Source organism: Phyllobates terribilis, unplaced genomic scaffold, assembly GCF_046119375.1.
Source record: "Phyllobates terribilis strain yellow unplaced genomic scaffold, ASM4611937v1 Scaffold_9__5_contigs__length_417890890, whole genome shotgun sequence".
Lineage (NCBI taxonomy): Eukaryota > Metazoa > Chordata > Amphibia > Anura > Dendrobatidae > Phyllobates > Phyllobates terribilis.
In genome coordinates, this window is record NW_027362769.1 from 411,978,322 (window position 1) to 411,997,279 (window position 18,958).

Here is an 18,958-nt window from a genome sequence, read left to right on the forward strand (position 1 = left end):
AGGGAGTGGATATTACTCCAGTGGATTACCAGGGTGTGTACATTACTCCAGTGGATGACCAGGGAGTGGACATTACTCCAGTGGATGACCAGGGAGTGGACATTACTCCAGTGGATTACTGGGAGTGGAAATTACTCCAGTGGATGACCAGGGAGTGGACATTACTCCAGTGGATGACCAGGGAGTGGACATTACTCCAGTAGATGACCAGGGAGTGGACATTACTCCAGTGGATGACCAGGGAGTGGACATTACTCCAGTGGATTACTGGGAGTGGACATTACTCCAGTGGATGACCAGGGAGTGGACATTACTCCAGCGGATTACCAGGGAGTGGACATTACTCCAGTGGTTGACCAGGGAGTGGGAATTACTCCAGTGGATGCTTTGGTAGAGTACATCCTTCCATCCCTCATGCCTTTATTTGCTGTATTGTCCTTACATTTTGGGTGTTTTTCATTGATTTCAGTCCTATCTTTGGCCAGCGCCATCTTTGTGGACACAGAACAGCCAATCATCTTCCAGAACAGTGACCCCAGCTTTGGGTACCAGGTCATACAGCTGGAAAGATGGTAAGAGAATTTTTTGCCTCTACACTAGATGATCCAGCAATGAGAATCCATCCTGGGGGAGCGGACATCCCATGACATGTCTGGGGTCTCATTACAGGGTGATCGTCAGTGCCCCTTGCTCTCCAGAGGCGACAGATAAGACTGGTCAGTTATATCGCTGTGATCCAAAGACCACGAGCTGCTCTCCAATCATCATCACTGGTAATCTGCTCACATTACAGATGAAAATATAATGATCCGGTGGATTCCACAGACCAAGAATAATTTAATAAAAAACATAAGTGTCAAGAATTATCCTATTCTCAGACGTCTATGTGATCTGCTGCAGGATCTCCAGACGAAGATCAAATGTCTCTTGGGCTGTCTCTGTCCCTTCAGGAGAAACCGCTTCACTTACTGGTTGGTGACGACAGTGTTACAGCTTTCTGCTCTGTAATTTATTTCTTAAGTCCAACTGCCATATTATTATTGGCTCCGTCTTCTTCATATTTTACTTCTCATGTTGTAGGATTCTTCTTCTTTATTCTCTGTCCTATGTTTTATGTGTCATGTTGTAGGATTCTTCTTCTTTATTCTATGTCCTATGTTTTATGTGTCATGTTGTAGGATTCTTCTTTATTCTCCGTCCTATGTTTTATGTGTCATGTTGTAGGATTCTTCTTCTTTATTCTCCGTCCTATGTTTTATGTGTCATGTTGTAGGATTCTTCTTCTTTATTCTTCGTCCTATGTTTTATGTGTCATGTTGTAGGATTCTTCTTCTTTATTCTTCGTCCTATGTTTTATGTGTCATGTTGTAGGATTCTTCTTCTTTATTCTCCGTCCTATGTTTTATGTGTCATGTTGTAGGATTCTTCTTCTTTATTCTCCGTCCTATGTTTTATGTGTCATGTTGTAGGATTCTTCTTCTTTATTCTTCGTCCTATGTTTTATGTGTCATGTTGTAGGATTCTTCTTCTTTATTCTTCGTCCTATGTTTTATGTGTCATGTTGTAGGATTCTTCTTCTTTATTCTTCGTCCTATGTTTTATGTGTCATGTTGTAGGATTCTTCTTCTTTATTCTCCGTCCTATGTTTTATGTGTCATGTTGTAGGATTCTTCTTCTTTATTCTCCGTCCTATGTTTTATGTGTTATGTTGTAGGATTCTTCTTCTTTATTCTTCGTCCTATGTTTTATGTGTCATGTTGTAGGATTCTTCTTCTTTATTCTTCGTCCTATGTTTTATGTGTCATGTTGTAGGATTCTTCTTCTTTATTCTTCGTCCTATGTTTTATGTGTCATGTTGTAGGATTCTTCTTCTTTATTCTTCGTCCTATGTTTTATGTGTCATGTTGTAGGATTCTTCTTCTTTATTCTCCGTCCTATGTTTTATGTGACATGTTGTAGGATTCTTCTTCTTTATTCTCCGTCCTATGTTTTATGTGTTATGTTGTAGGATTCTTCTTCTTTATTCTCTGTCCTATGTTTTATGTGTCATATTGTAGGATTCTTCTTCTTTATTCTCCGTCCTATGTTTTATGTGTTATGTTGTAGGATTCTTCCTCTTTATTCTCTGTCCTATGTTTTATGTGTCATGTTGTAGGATTCTTCTTCTTTATTCTATGTCCTATGTTTTATATGACATGTTGTAGGATTCTTCTTCTTTATTCTCCGTCCTATGTTTTATGTGACATGTTGTAGGATTCTTCTTCTTTATTCTCTGTCCTATGTTTTATGTGTCATGTTGTAGGATTCTTCTTCTTTATTCTCTGTCCTATGTTTTATGTGTCATGTTGTAGGATTCTTCTTCTTTATTCTCTGTCCTATGTTTTATGTGTCATGTTGTAGGATTCTTCTTCTTTATTCTATGTCCTATGTTTTATGTGTCATGTTGTAGGATTCTTCTTTATTCTCCGTCCTATGTTTTATGTGTCATGTTGTAGGATTCTTCTTCTTTATTCTTCGTCCTATGTTTTATGTGTCATGTTGTAGGATTCTTCTTCTTTATTCTTCGTCCTATGTTTTATGTGTCATGTTGTAGGATTCTTCTTCTTTATTCTTCGTCCTATGTTTTATGTGACATGTTGTAGGATTCTTCTTCTTTATTCTCCGTCCTATGTTTTATGTGTTATGTTGTAGGATTCTTCTTCTTTATTCTCTGTCCTATGTTTTATGTGTCATATTGTAGGATTCTTCTTCTTTATTCTCCGTCCTATGTTTTATGTGTTATGTTGTAGGATTCTTCCTCTTTATTCTCTGTCCTATGTTTTATGTGTCATGTTGTAGGATTCTTCTTCTTTATTCTATGTCCTATGTTTTATATGACATGTTGTAGGATTCTTCTTCTTTATTCTCCGTCCTATGTTTTATGTGACATGTTGTAGGATTCTTCTTCTTTATTCTCTGTCCTATGTTTTATGTGTCATGTTGTAGGATTCTTCTTCTTTATTCTCTGTCCTATGTTTTATGTGTCATGTTGTAGGATTCTTCTTCTTTATTCTCTGTCCTATGTTTTATGTGTCATGTTGTAGGATTCTTCTTCTTTATTCTCTGTCCTATGTTTTATGTGACATGTTGTAGGATTCTTCTTCTTTATTCTCCGTCCTATGTTTTATGTGTCATGTTGTAGGATTCTTCTTCTTTATTCTCCGTCCTATGTTTTATGTGTCATGTTGTAGGATTCTTCTTCTTTATTCTCCGTCCTATGTTTTATGTGTCATGTTGTAGGATTCTTCTTCTTTATTCTCTGTCCTATGTTTTATGTGACATGTTGTAGGATTCTTCTTCTTTATTCTCCGTCCTATGTTTTATATGACATGTTGTAGGATTCTTCTTCTTTATTCTCCGTCCTATGTTTTATGTGACATGTTGTAGGATTCTTCTTCTTTATTCTCTGTCCTATGTTTTATGTGTCATGTTGTAGGATTCTTCTTCTTTATTCTCTGTCCTATGTTTTATGTGTCATGTTGTAGGATTCTTCTTCTTTATTCTCTGTCCTATGTTTTATGTGACATGTTGTAGGATTCTTCTTCTTTATTCTCCGTCCTATGTTTTATGTGTCATGTTGTAGGATTCTTCTTCTTTATTCTCTGTCCTATGTTTTATGTGACATGTTGTAGGATTCTTCTTCTTTATTCTCCGTCCTATGTTTTATGTGTCATGTTGTAGGATTCTTCTTCTTTATTCTCCGTCCTATGTTTTATGTGTCATGTTGTAGGATTCTTCTTCTTTATTCTCCGTCCTATGTTTTATGTGACATGTTGTAGGATTTATATTCTTTATTCTCTGTCCTATGTTTTATGTGTCATGTTGTAGGATTCTTCTTCTTTATTCTCTGTCCTATGTTTTATGTGTCATGTTGTAGGATTCTTCTTCTTTATTCTCCGTCCTATGTTTTATGTGACATGTTGTAGGATTCTTCTTCTTTATTCTCTGTCCTATGTTTTATATGTCATGTTGTAGGATTCTTCTTCTTTATTCTTCGTCCTATGTTTTATGTGCCATGTTGTAGGATTCTTCTTCTTTATTCTCCGTCCTATGTTTTATGTGTCATGTTGTAGGATTCTTCTTCTTTATTCTTCGTCCTATGTTTTATGTGTCATGTTGTAGGATTCTTCTTCTTTATTCTCCGTCCTATGTTTTATGTGTCATGTTGTAGGATTCTTCTTCTTTATTCTCCGTCCTATGTTTTATGTGACATGTTGTAGGATTCTTCTTCTTTATTCTCCGTCCTATGTTTTATGTGTCATGTTGTAGGATTCTTCTTCTTTATTCTCTGTCCTATGTTTTATGTGTCATGTTGTAGGATTCTTCTTCTTTATTCTCCGTCCTATGTTTTATGTGTCATGTTGTAGGATTCTTCTTCTTTATTCTCTGTCCTATGTTTTATGTGTCATGTTGTAGGATTCTTCTTCTTTATTCTATGTCCTATGTTTTATGTGACATGTTGTAGGATTCTTCTTCTTTATTCTCTGTCCTATGTTTTATGTGTCATGTTGTAGGATTCTTCTTCTTTATTCTATGTCCTATGTTTTATGTGACATGTTGTAGGATTCTTCTTCTTTATTCTCTGTCCTATGTTTTATGTGTCATGTTGTAGGATTCTTCTTCTTTATTCTTCGTCCTATGTTTTATGTGTCATGTTGTAGGATTCTTCTTCTTTATTCTCTGTCCTATGTTTTATGTGTCATGTTGTAGGATTCTTCTTCTTTATTCTCTGTCCTATGTTTTATGTGTCATGTTGTAGGATTCTTCTTCTTTATTCTTCGTCCTATGTTTTATGTGTCATGTTGTAGGATTCTTCTTCTTTATTCTTCGTCCTATGTTTTATGTGTCATGTTGTAGGATTCTTCTTCTTTATTCTCTGTCCTATGTTTTATGTGACATGTTGTAGGATTCTTCTTCTTTATTCTCTGTCCTATGTTTTATGTGTCATGTTGTAGGATTCTTCTTCTTTATTCTTCGTCCTATGTTTTATGTGTCATGTTGTAGGATTCTTCCTCTTTATTCTCTGTCCTATGTTTTATGTGTCATGTTGTAGGATTCTTCTTCTTTATTCTCCGTCCTATGTTTTATGTGTCATGTTGTAGGATTCTTCTTCTTTATTCTCCGTCCTATGTTTTATGTGACATGTTGTAGGATTCTTCTTCTTTATTCTCCGTCCTATGTTTTATGTGTCATGTTGTAGGATTCTTCTTCTTTATTCTTCGTCCTATGTTTTATGTGTCATGTTGTAGGATTCTTCCTCTTTATTCTCTGTCCTATGTTTTATGTGTCATGTTGTAGGATTCTTCCTCTTTATTCTCTGTCCTATGTTTTATGTGTCATGTTGTAGGATTCTTCTTCTTTATTCTCCGTCCTATGTTTTATGTGTCATGTTGTAGGATTCTTCTTCTTTATTCTCCGTCCTATGTTTTATGTGACATGTTGTAGGATTCTTCTTCTTTATTCTCCGTCCTATGTTTTATGTGACATGTTGTAGGATTCTTCTTCTTTATTCTCCGTCGTATGTTTTATGTGACATGTTGTAGGATTCTTCTTCTTTATTCTCTGTCCTATGTTTTATGTGTCATGTTGTAGGATTCTTCTTCTTTATTCTCTGTCCTATGTTTTATGTGTCATGTTGTAGGATTCTTCTTCTTTATTCTCCGTCCTATGTTTTATGTGTCATGTTGTAGGATTCTTCTTCTTTATTCTCTGTCCTATGTTTTATGTGTCATGTTGTAGGATTCTTCTTCTTTATTCTCCGTCCTATGTTTTATGTGTCATGTTGTAGGATTCTTCTTCTTTATTCTATGTCCTATGTTTTATGTGTCATGTTGTAGGATTCTTCTTCTTTATTCTCCGTCCTATGTTTTATGTGACATGTTGTAGGATTCTTCTTCTTTATTCTCCGTCCTATGTTTTATGTGTCATGTTGTAGGATTCTTCTTCTTTATTCTCCGTCCTATGTTTTATGTGTCATGTTGTAGGATTCTTCTTCTTTATTCTCCGTCCTATGTTTTATGTGTCATGTTGTAGGATTCTTCTTCTTTATTCTCCGTCCTATGTTTTATGTGTCATGTTGTAGGATTCTTCTTCTTTATTCTATGTCCTATGTTTTATGTGACATGTTGTAGGATTCTTCTTCTTTATTCTCTGTCCTATGTTTTATGTGTCATGTTGTAGGATTCTTCTTCTTTATTCTCCGTCCTATGTTTTATGTGTCATGTTGTAGGATTCTTCTTCTTTATTCTATGTCCTATGTTTTATGTGACATGTTGTAGGATTCTTCTTCTTTATTCTCTGTCCTATGTTTTATGTGACATGTTGTAGGATTCTTCTTCTTTATTCTCTGTCCTATGTTTTATGTGTCATGTTGTAGGATTCTTCTTCTTTATTCTATGTCCTATGTTTTATGTGACATGTTGTAGGATTCTTCTTCTTTATTCTTTGTCCTATGTTTTATGTGTCATGTTGTAGGATTCTTCTTCTTTATTCTCTGTCCTATGTTTTATGTGTCATGTTGTAGGATTCTTCTTCTTTATTCTTTGTCCTATGTTTTATGTGACATGTTGTAGGATTCTTCTTCTTTATTCTCTGTCCTATGTTTTATGTGACATGTTGTAGGATTCTTCTTCTTTATTCTCCGTCCTATGTTTTATGTGTCATGTTGTAGGATTCTTCTTCTTTATTCTCCGTCCTATGTTTTATGTGTCATGTTGTAGGATTCTTCTTCTTTATTCTCTGTCCTATGTTTTATGTGTCATGTTGTAGGATTCTTCTTCTTTATTCTCTGTCCTATGTTTTATGTGTCATGTTGTAGGATTCTTCTTCTTTATTCTCCGTCCTATGTTTTATGTGTCATGTTGTAGGATTGTTCTTCTTTATTCTCTGTCCTATGTTTTATGTGTCATGTTGTAGGATTCTTCTTCTTTATTCTCCGTCCTATGTTTTATGTGTCATGTTGTAGGATTCTTCTTCTTTATTCTCTGTCCTATGTTTTATGTGTCATGTTGTAGGATTCTTCTTCTTTATTCTCCGTCCTATGTTTTATGTGTCATGTTGTAGGATTGTTCTTCTTTATTCTCTGTCCTATGTTTTATGTGTCATGTTGTAGGATTCTTCTTCTTTATTCTCTGTCCTATGTTTTATGTGTCATGTTGTAGGATTCTTCTTCTTTATTCTCCGTCCTATGTTTTATGTGTCATGTTGTAGGATTCTTCTTCTTTATTCTCCGTCCTATGTTTTATGTGACATGTTGTAGGATTCTTCTTCTTTATTCTCCGTCCTATGTTTTATGTGTCATGTTGTAGGATTCTTCTTCTTTATTCTCCGTCCTATGTTTTATGTGTCATGTTGTAGGATTGTTCTTCTTTATTCTCTGTCCTATGTTTTATGTGTCATGTTGTAGGATTCTTCTTCTTTATTCTCCGTCCTATGTTTTATGTGTCATGTTGTAGGATTCTTCTTCTTTATTCTCCGTCCTATGTTTTATGTGACATGTTGTAGGATTCTTCTTCTTTATTCTCTGTCCTATGTTTTATGTGACATGTTGTAGGATTCTTCTTCTTTATTCTCCGTCCTATGTTTTATGTGTCATGTTGTAGGATTCTTCTTCTTTATTCTCTGTCCTATGATTTATGTGTCATGTTGTAGGATTGTTCTTCTTTATTCTTCGTCCTATGTTTTATGTGTCATGTTGTAGGATTCTTCTTCTTTATTCTCCGTCCTATGTTTTATGTGTCATGTTGTAGGATTGTTCTTCTTTATTCTCTGTCCTATGTTTTATGTGACATGTTGTAGGATTCTTCTTCTTTATTCTCCGTCCTATGTTTTATGTGTCATGTTGTAGGATTCTTCTTCTTTATTCTCTGTCCTATGTTTTATGTGTCATGTTGTAGGATTCTTCTTCTTTATTCTCCGTCCTATGTTTTATGTGTCATGTTGTAGGATTGTTCTTCTTTATTCTCTGTCCTATGTTTTATGTGACATGTTGTAGGATTCTTCTTCTTTATTCTCTGTCCTATGTTTTATGTGTCATGTTGTAGGATTCTTCTTCTTTATTCTTCGTCCTATGTTTTATGTGTCATGTTGTAGGATTCTTCTTCTTTATTCTCCGTCCTATGTTTTATGTGTCATGTTGTAGGATTCTTCTTCTTTATTCTCCGTCCTATGTTTTATGTGACATGTTGTAGGATTCTTCTTCTTTATTCTCCGTCCTATGTTTTATGTGTCATGTTGTAGGATTGTTCTTCTTTATTCTCTGTCCTATGTTTTATGTGTCATGTTGTAGGATTCTTCTTCTTTATTCTCCGTCCTATGTTTTATGTGTCATGTTGTAGGATTCTTCTTCTTTATTCTCCGTCCTATGTTTTATGTGTCATGTTGTAGGATTCTTCTTCTTTATTCTCCGTCCTATGTTCTATGTGTCATGTTGTAGGATTCTTCTTCTTTATTCTCTGTCCTATGTTTTATGTGACATGTTGTAGGATTCTTCTTCTTTATTCTCTGTCCTATGTTTTATGTGTCATGTTGTAGGATTCTTCTTCTTTATTCTCCGTCCTATGTTTTATGTGTCATGTTGTAGGATTCTTCTTCTTTATTCTCTGTCCTATGTTTTATGTGTCATGTTGTAGGATTCTTCTTCTTTATTCTCTGTCCTATGTTTTATGTGTCATGTTGTAGGATTCTTCTTCTTTATTCTCTGTCCTATGTTTTATGTGTCATGTTCTAGGATTCTTCTTTTTTATTCTATGTCCTATGTTTTATGTGTCATGTTGTAGGATTCTTCTTCTTTATTCTCCGTCCTATGTTTTATGTGACATGTTGTAGGATTCTTCTTCTTTATTCTCTGTCCTATGTTTTATGTGTCATGTTGTAGGATTTTTCTTCTTTATTCTCTGTCCTATGTTTTATGTGTCATATTGTAGGATTCTTCTTCTTTATTCTATGTCCTATGTTTTATGTGTCATGTTGTAGGATTCTTCTTCTTTATTCTCCGTCCTATGTTTTATGTGTCATGTTGTAGGATTCTTCTTCTTTATTCTTCGTCCTATGTTTTATGTGTCATGTTGTAGGATTCTTCTTCTTTATTCTTCGTCCTATGTTTTATGTGTCATGTTGTAGGATTCTTCTTCTTTATTCTCTGTCCTATGTTTTATGTGTCATGTTGTAGGATTCTTCTTCTTTATTCTCTGTCCTATGTTTTATGTGTCATGTTGTAGGATTCTTCTTCTTTATCCTCCGTCCTATGTTTTATGTGTCATGTTGTAGGATTCTTCTTCTTTATTCTCCGTCCTATGTTTTATGTGTCATGTTGTAGGATTCTTCTTCTTTATTCTCCGTCCTATGTTTTATGTGTCATGTTGTAGGATTCTTCTTCTTTATTCTCCGTCCTATGTTTTATGTGACATGTTGTAGGATTCTTCTTCTTTATTCTCTGTCCTATGTTTTATGTGTCATGTTGTTGGATTCTTCTTCTTTATTCTCCGTCCTATGTTTTATGTGTCATGTTGTAGGATTCTTCTTCTTTATTCTCCGTCCTATGTTTTATGTGTCATGTTGTAGGATTCTTCTTCTTTATTCTCCGTCCTATGTTTTATGTGTCATGTTGTAGGATTCTTCTTCTTTATTCTCCGTCCTATGTTTTATGTGTCATGTTGTAGGATTCTTCTTCTTTATTCTCCGTCCTATGTTTTATGTGACATGTTGTAGGATTCTTCCTCTTTATTCTCTGTCCTATGTTTTATGTGACATGTTGTAGGATTCTTCTTCTTTATTCTCCGTCCTATGTTTTATGTGTCATGTTGTAGGATTCTTCTTCTTTATTCTCCGTCCTATGTTTTATGTGTCATGTTGTAGGATTCTTCTTCTTTATTCTCTGTCCTATGTTTTATGTGTCATGTTGTAGGATTCTTCTTCTTTATTCTCTGTCCTATGTTTTATGTGTCATGTTGTAGGATTCTTCTTCTTTATTCTCTGTCCTATGTTTTATGTGTCATGTTGTAGGATTCTTCTTCTTTATTCTCCGTCCTATGTTTTATGTGTCATGTTGTAGGATTCTTCTTCTTTATTCTCTGTCCTATGTTTTATGTGTCATGTTGTAGGATTCTTCTTCTTTATTCTCCGTCCTATGTTTTATGTGTCATGTTGTAGGATTCTTCTTCTTTATTCTCTGTCCTATGTTTTATGTGTCATGTTGTAGGATTCTTCTTCTTTATTCTATGTCCTATGTTTTATGTGTCATGTTGTAGGATTTTTCTTCTTTATTCTCTGTCCTATGTTTTATGTGTCATGTTGTAGGATTCTTCTTCTTTATTCTCCGTCCTATGTTTTATGTGACATGTTGTAGGATTCTTCCTCTTTATTCTCCGTCCTATGTTTTATGTGACATGTTGTAGGATTCTTCTTCTTTATTCTCCGTCCTATGTTTTATGTGTCATGTTGTAGGATTCTTCTTCTTTATTCTCCGTCCTATGTTTTATGTGTCATGTTGTAGGATTCTTCTTCTTTATTCTCCGTCCTATGTTTTATGTGACATGTTGTAGGATTCTTCTTCTTTATTCTCTGTCCTATGTTTTATGTGACATGTTGTAGGATTCTTCTTCTTTATTCTCCGTCCTATGTTTTATGTGACATGTTGTAGGATTCTTCTTCTTTATTCTCCGTCCTATGTTTTATGTGTCATGTTGTAGGATTCTTCTTTATTCTCCGTCATATGTTTTATGTGTCATGTTGTAGGATTCTTCTTCTTTATTCTCTGTCCTATGTTTTATGTGACATGTTGTAGGATTCTTCTTCTTTATTCTCCGTCCTATGTTTTATGTGTCATGTTGTAGGATTCTTCTTCTTTATTCTCCGTCCTATGTTTTATGTGTCATGTTGTAGGATTCTTCTTCTTTATTCTCCGTCCTATGTTTTATGTGACATGTTGTAGGATTCTTCTTCTTTATTCTCTGTCCTATGTTTTATGTGACATGTTGTAGGATTCTTCTTCTTTATTCTCCGTCCTATGTTTTATGTGACATGTTGTAGGATTCTTCTTCTTTATTCTCCGTCCTATGTTTTATGTGTCATGTTGTAGGATTCTTCTTTATTCTCCGTCATATGTTTTATGTGTCATTTTGTAGGATTCTTCTTCTTTATTCTCCGTCCTATGTTTTATGTGTCATGTTGTAGGATTCTTCTTCTTTATTCTCCGTCCTATGTTTTATGTGTTATGTTGTAGGATTCTTCTTCTTTATTCTTCGTCCTATGTTTTATGTGTCATGTTGTAGGATTCTTCTTCTATATTCTCCGTCCTATGTTTTATGTGTTATGTTGTAGGATTCTTCTTCTTTATTTACCGTCCTATGTTTTAACTGTCATGTTGTAGGATTCTCCTTCTTTATTCTTCGTCCTATGTTTTATGTGTCATGTTGTAGGATTCTCCTTCTTTATTCTTCGTCCTATGTTTTATGTGTCATGTTGTAGGATTCTTCTTCTTTATTCTCGATCCTATGTTTTATGTGTCATGTTGTAGGATTCTTCTTCTTTATTCTCCGTCCTATGTTCTATGTGTCATGTTGTAGGATTCTTCTTCTTTATTCTCTGTCCTATGTTTTATGTGACATGTTGTAGGATTCTTCTTCTTTATTCTCTGTCCTATGTTTTATGTGTCATGTTGTAGGATTCTTCTTCTTTATTCTCCGTCCTATGTTTTATGTGTCATGTTGTAGGATTCTTCTTCTTTATTCTCTGTCCTATGTTTTATGTGTCATGTTGTAGGATTCTTCTTCTTTATTCTCTGTCCTATGTTTTATGTGTCATGTTGTAGGATTCTTCTTCTTTATTCTCTGTCCTATGTTTTATGTGTCATGTTCTAGGATTCTTCTTTTTTATTCTATGTCCTATGTTTTATGTGTCATGTTGTAGGATTCTTCTTCTTTATTCTCCGTCCTATGTTTTATGTGACATGTTGTAGGATTCTTCTTCTTTATTCTCTGTCCTATGTTTTATGTGTCATGTTGTAGGATTCTTCTTCTTTATTCTCTGTCCTATGTTTTATGTGTCATGTTGTAGGATTCTTCTTCTTTATTCTCTGTCCTATGTTTTATGTGTCATGTTCTAGGATTCTTCTTTTTTATTCTATGTCCTATGTTTTATGTGTCATGTTGTAGGATTCTTCTTCTTTATTCTCCGTCCTATGTTTTATGTGACATGTTGTAGGATTCTTCTTCTTTATTCTCCGTTCTATGTTTTATGTGTCATGTTGTAGGATTCTTCTTCTTTATTCTCCGTTCTATGTTTTATGTGACATGTTGTAGGATTCTTCTTCTTTATTCTCTGTCCTATGTTTTATGTGTCATGTTGTAGGATTTTTCTTCTTTATTCTCTGTCCTATGTTTTATGTGTCATGTTGTAGGATTCTTCTTCTTTATTCTCTGTCCTATGTTTTATGTGTCATGTTGTAGGATTCTTCTTCTTTATTCTCTGTCCTATGTTTTATGTGTCATGTTGTAGGATTTTTCTTCTTTATTCTCTGTCCTATGTTTTATGTGTCATGTTGTAGGATTCTTCTTCTTTATTCTCTGTCCTATGTTTTATGTGTCATGTTCTAGGATTCTTCTTTTTTATTCTATGTCCTATGTTTTATGTGTCATGTTGTAGGATTCTTCTTCTTTATTCTTCGTCCTATGTTTTATGTGTCATGTTGTAGGATTCTTCTTCTTTATTCTTCGTCCTATGTTTTATGTGTCATGTTGTAGGATTCTTCTTCTTTATTCTCTGTCCTATGTTTTATGTGTCATGTTGTAGGATTCTTCTTCTTTATCCTCCGTCCTATGTTTTATGTGTCATGTTGTAGGATTCTTCTTCTTTATTCTCCGTCCTATGTTTTATGTGTCATGTTGTAGGATTCTTCTTCTTTATTCTCTGTCCTATGTTTTATGTGTCATGTTGTAGGATTCTTCTTCTTTATTCTCCGTCCTATGTTTTATGTGACATGTTGTAGGATTCTTCTTCTTTATTCTCTGTCCTATGTTTTATGTGTCATGTTGTTGGATTCTTCTTCTTTATTCTCCGTCCTATGTTTTATGTGTCATGTTGTAGGATTCTTCTTCTTTATTCTCCGTCCTATGTTTTATGTGTCATGTTGTAGGATTCTTCTTCTTTATTCTCCGTCCTATGTTTTATGTGTCATGTTGTAGGATTCTTCTTCTTTATTCTCCGTCCTATGTTTTATGTGTCATGTTGTAGGATTCTTCTTCTTTATTCTCCGTCCTATGTTTTATGTGACATGTTGTAGGATTCTTCCTCTTTATTCTCTGTCCAATGTTTTATGTGACATGTTGTAGGATTCTTCTTCTTTATTCTCCGTCCTATGTTTTATGTGTCATGTTGTAGGATTCTTCTTCTTTATTCTCCGTCCTATGTTTTATGTGTCATGTTGTAGGATTCTTCTTCTTTATTCTCTGTCCTATGTTTTATGTGTCATGTTGTAGGATTCTTCTTCTTTATTCTCTGTCCTATGTTTTATGTGTCATGTTGTAGGATTCTTCTTCTTTATTCTCTGTCCTATGTTTTATGTGTCATGTTGTAGGATTCTTCTTCTTTATTCTCTGTCCTATGTTTTATGTGTCATGTTGTAGGATTCTTCCTCTTTATTCTCTGTCCTATGTTTTATGTGTCATGTTGTAGGATTCTTCTTCTTTATTCTCCGTCCTATGTTTTATGTGACATGTTGTAGGATTCTTCCTCTTTATTCTCCGTCCTATGTTTTATGTGACATGTTGTAGGATTCTTCTTCTTTATTCTCCGTCCTATGTTTTATGTGTCATGTTGTAGGATTCTTCTTCTTTATTCTCCGTCCTATGTTTTATGTGTCATGTTGTAGGATTCTTCTTCTTTATTCTCCGTCCTATGTTTTATGTGACATGTTGTAGGATTCTTCTTCTTTATTCTCCGTCCTATGTTTTATGTGACATGTTGTAGGATTCTTCTTCTTTATTCTCCGTCCTATGTTTTATGTGACATGTTGTAGGATTCTTCTTCTTTATTCTCCGTCCTATGTTTTATGTGTCATGTTGTAGGATTCTTCTTTATTCTCCGTCATATGTTTTATGTGTCATGTTGTAGGATTCTTCTTCTTTATTCTCTGTCCTATGTTTTATGTGACATGTTGTAGGATTCTTCTTCTTTATTCTCCGTCCTATGTTTTATGTGTCATGTTGTAGGATTCTTCTTCTTTATTCTCCGTCCTATGTTTTATGTGTCATGTTGTAGGATTCTTCTTCTTTATTCTCCGTCCTATGTTTTATGTGACATGTTGTAGGATTCTTCTTCTTTATTCTCTGTCCTATGTTTTATGTGACATGTTGTAGGATTCTTCTTCTTTATTCTCCGTCCTATGTTTTATGTGACATGTTGTAGGATTCTTCTTCTTTATTCTCCGTCCTATGTTTTATGTGTCATGTTGTAGGATTCTTCTTTATTCTCCGTCATATGTTTTATGTGTCATTTTGTAGGATTCTTCTTCTTTATTCTCCGTCCTATGTTTTATGTGTCATGTTGTAGGATTCTTCTTCTTTATTCTCCGTCCTATGTTTTATGTGTTATGTTGTAGGATTCTTCTTCTTTATTCTTCGTCCTATGTTTTATGTGTCATGTTGTAGGATTCTTCTTCTATATTCTCCGTCCTATGTTTTATGTGTTATGTTGTAGGATTCTTCTTCTTTATTTACCGTCCTATGTTTTAACTGTCATGTTGTAGGATTCTCCTTCTTTATTCTTCGTCCTATGTTTTATGTGTCATGTTGTAGGATTCTCCTTCTTTATTCTTCGTCCTATGTTTTATGTGTCATGTTGTAGGATTCTTCTTCTTTATTCTCGATCCTATGTTTTATGTGAAATGTTGTAGGATTCTTCCTCTTTATTCTCTGTCCTATGTTTTATGTGACATGTTGTAGGATTCTTCTTCTTTATTCTCCGTCCTATGTTTTATGTGTCATGTTGTAGGATTCTCCTTCTTTATTCTTCGTCCTATGTTTTATGTGTCATGTTGTAGGATTCTTCTTCTTTATTCTCCGTCCTATGTTTTATGTGTCATGTTGTAGGATTCTTCTTCTTTATTCTCCGTCCTATGTTTTATGTGTCATGTTGTAGGATTCTTCTTCTTTATTCTCCGTCCTATGTTTTATGTGTCATGTTGTAGGATTCTTCTTCTTTATTCTCCGTCCTATGTTTTATGTGTCATGTTGTAGGATTCTTCTTCTTTATTCTCCGTCCTATGTTTTATGTGACATGTTGTAGGATTCTTCTTCTTTATTTTCCGTCCTATGTTTTATGTGTCATGTTGTAGGATTCTTCTTCTTTATTCTCCGTCCTATGTTTTATGTGTCATGTTGTAGGATTCTTCTTCTTTATTCTCTGTCCTATGTTTTATGTGACATGTTGTAGGATTCTTCTTCTTTATTCTCCGTCCTATGATTTATGTGTCATGTTGTAGGATTCTTCTTCTTTATTCTTCGTCCTATGTTTTATGTGACATGTTGTAGGTTTCTTCTTCTTTATTCTCCGTCCTATGTTTTATGTGTCATGTTGTAGGATTCTTCTTCTTTATTCTCCGTCCTATGTTTTATGTGTCATGTTGTAGGATTCTCCTTCTTTATTCTTCGTCCTATGTTTTATGTGTCATGTTGTAGGATTCTTCTTCTTTATTCTCCGTCCTATGTTTTATGTGTCATGTTGTAGTATTCTTCTTCTTTATTCTCCGTCCTATGTTTTATGTGTCATGTTGTAGGATTCTTCTTCTTTATTCTCCGTCCTATGTTTTATGTGTCATGTTGTAGGATTCTTCTTCTTTATTCTCCGTCCTATGTTTTATGTGACATGTTGTAGGATTCTTCCTCTTTATTCTCTGTCCTATGTTTTATGTGACATGTTGTAGGATTCTTCTTCTTTATTCTCCGTCCTATGTTTTATGTGTCATGTTGTAGGATTCTTCTTCTTTATTCTCCGTCCTATGTTTTATGTGTCATGTTGTAGGATTCTTCTTCTTTATTCTCTGTCCTATGTTTTATGTGTCATGTTGTAGGATTCTTCTTCTTTATTCTCCGTCCTATGTTTTATGTGTTATGTTGTAGGATTCTTCCTCTTTATTCTCTGTCCTATGTTTTATGTGTCATGTTGTAGGATTCTTCTTCTTTATTCTATGTCCTATGTTTTATGTGTCATGTTGTAGGATTCTTCTTCTTTATTCTCTGTCCTATGTTTTATGTGTCATGTTGTAGGATTCTTCTTCTTTATTCTCCGTCCTATGTTTTATGTGTCATGTTGTAGGATTCTTCTTCTTTATTCTCTGTCCTATGTTTTATGTGTCATGTTGTAGGATTCTTCTTCTTTATTCTATGTCCTATGTTTTATGTGTCATGTTGTAGGATTCTTCTTCTTTATTCTCTGTCCTATGTTTTATGTGTCATGTTGTAGGATTCTTCTTCTTTATTCTCCGTCCTATGTTTTATGTGTCATGTTGTAGGATTCTTCTTCTATATTCTCCGTCCTATGTTTTATGTGTCATGTTGTAGGATTCTTCTTCTTTATTCTATGTCCTATGTTTTATGTGTCATGTTGTAGGATTCTTCTTCTTTATTCTATGTCCTATGTTTTATGTGTCATGTTGTAGGATTCTTCTTCTTTATTCTTCGTCCTATGTTTTATGTGACATGTTGTAGGATTCTTCTTCTTTATTCTATGTCCTATGTTTTATGTGTCATGTTGTAGGATTCTTCTTCTTTATTCTCCGTCCTATTTTTTATGTGTCATGTTGTAGGATTCTTCCTCTTTATTCTCTGTCCTATGTTTTATGTGTCATGTTGTAGGATTCTTCTTCTTTATTCTCCGTCCTATGTTTTATGTGACATGTTTTAGGATTCTTCTTCTTTATTCTCCGTCCTATGTTTTATGTGTCATGTTGTAGGATTCTTCTTCTTTATTCTCCGTCCTATGTTTTATGTGTCATGTTGTAGGATTCTTCTTCTTTATTCTCTGTCCTATGTTTTATGTGTCATGTTGTAGGATTCTTCTTCTTTATTCTCTGTCCTATGTTTTATGTGTCATGTTGTAGGATTCTTCTTCTTTATTCTCTGTCCTATGTTTTATGTGACATGTTGTAGGATTCTTCTTCTTTATTCTCCGTCCTATGTTTTATGTGTCATGTTGTAGGATTCTTCTTTATTCTCCGTCCTATGTTTTATGTGTCATGTTGTAGGATTCTTCTTCTTTATTCTCCGTCCTATGTTTTATGTGACATGTTGTAGGATTCTTCCTCTTTATTCCCCGTCCTATGTTTTATGTGAAATGTTGTAGGATTCTTCTTCTTTATTCTCCGTCCTATGTTTTATGTGACATGTTGTAGGATTCTTCCTCTTTTTTCTCTGTCCTATGTTTTATGTGTCATTTTGTAGGATTCTTCTTCTTTATTCTCCGTCCTATGTTTTATGTGTCATGTTGTAGGATTCTTCTTCTTTATTCTCCGTCCTATGTTTTATGTGTTATGTTGTAGGATTCTTCTTCTTTATTCTCCGTCCTATGTTTTATGTGTCATGTTGTAGGATTCTTCTTCTTTATTCTCCGTCCTATGTTTTATGTGTCATGTTGTAGGATTCTTCTTCTTTATTCTCCGTCCTATGTTTTATGTGTTATGTTGTAGGATTCTTCTTCTTTATTCTTCGTCCTATGTTTTATGTGTCATGTTGTAGGATTCTTCTTCTATATTCTCCGTCCTATGTTTTATGTGTTATGTTGTAGGATTCTTCTTCTTTATTCTCCGTCCTATGTTTTATGTGAAATGTTGCAGGATTCTTCCTCTTTATTCTCTGTCCTATGTTTTATGTGACATGTTGTAGGATTCTTCTTCTTTATTCTCCGTCCTATGTTTTATGTGTCATGTTGTAGGATTCTCCTTCTTTATTCTTCGTCCTATGTTTTATGTGTCATGTTGTAGGATTCTTCTTCTTTATTCTCCGTCCTATGTTTTATGTGTCATGTTGTAGGATTCTTCTTCTTTATTCTCCGTCCTATGTTTTATGTGTCATGTTGTAGGATTCTTCTTCTTTATTCTCCGTCCTATGTTTTATGTGTCATTTTGTAGGATTCTTCTTCTTTATTCTCCGTCCTATGTTTTATGTGTCATGTTGTAGGATTCTCCTTCTTTATTCTTCGTCCTATGTTTTATGTGTCATGTTGTAGGATTCTTCTTCTTTATTCTCCGTGCTATGTTTTATGTGACATGTTGTAGGTTTCTTCTTCTTTATTTTCCGTCCTATGTTTTATGTGTCATGTTGTAGGATTCTTCTTCTTTATTCTCCGTCCTATGTTTTATGTGTCATGTTGTAGGATTCTTCTTCTTTATTCTCCGTCCTATGTTTTATGTGTCATGTTGTAGGATTCTTCTTCTTTATTCTCCGTCCTATGTTTTATGTGTCATGTTGTAGGATTCTTCTTCTTTATTCTCCGTCCTATGTTTTATGTGTCATGTTGTAGGATTCTTCTTCTTTATTCTCTGTCCTATGTTTTATGTGTCATGTTGTAGGATTCATCTTCTTTATTCTCCGTCCTATGTTTTATGTGACATGTTGTAGGATTCTTCTTCTTTATTCTCCGTCCTATGTTTTATGTGTCATGTTGTAGGATTCTTCTTCTTTATTCTCCGTCCTATGTTTTATGTGACATGTTGTAGGATTCTTCTTCTTTATTTTCTGTCTTATGTTTTATGTGTCATGTTGTAGGATTCTTCCTCTTTATTCTCCGTCCTATGTTTTATGTGTCATGTTGTAGGATTCTTCCTCTTTATTCTCCGTCCTATGTTTTATGTGTCATGTTGTAGGATTCTCCTTCTTTATTCTTCGTCCTATGTTTTATGTGTCATGTTGTAGGATTCTTCTTCTTT

The 18,958-nt window shown here is 34.2% G+C and overlaps 1 protein-coding gene across 1 annotated transcript in view; it reads left to right on the forward strand.

The window, feature by feature from the left end:
- Positions 1 to 18,958, forward strand: part of LOC141162674 (integrin alpha-M-like) — a 210,171-nt gene that overhangs the window by 16,593 nt on the left and 174,620 nt on the right. The window contains exons 2-4 of the mRNA XM_073649027.1: positions 470 to 572; positions 670 to 773; positions 901 to 971. Of these exons, the coding sequence (XP_073505128.1) occupies positions 470 to 572; positions 670 to 773; positions 901 to 971 (278 nt within the window). The remainder of the gene's footprint in view (positions 1 to 469; positions 573 to 669; positions 774 to 900; positions 972 to 18,958) is intronic.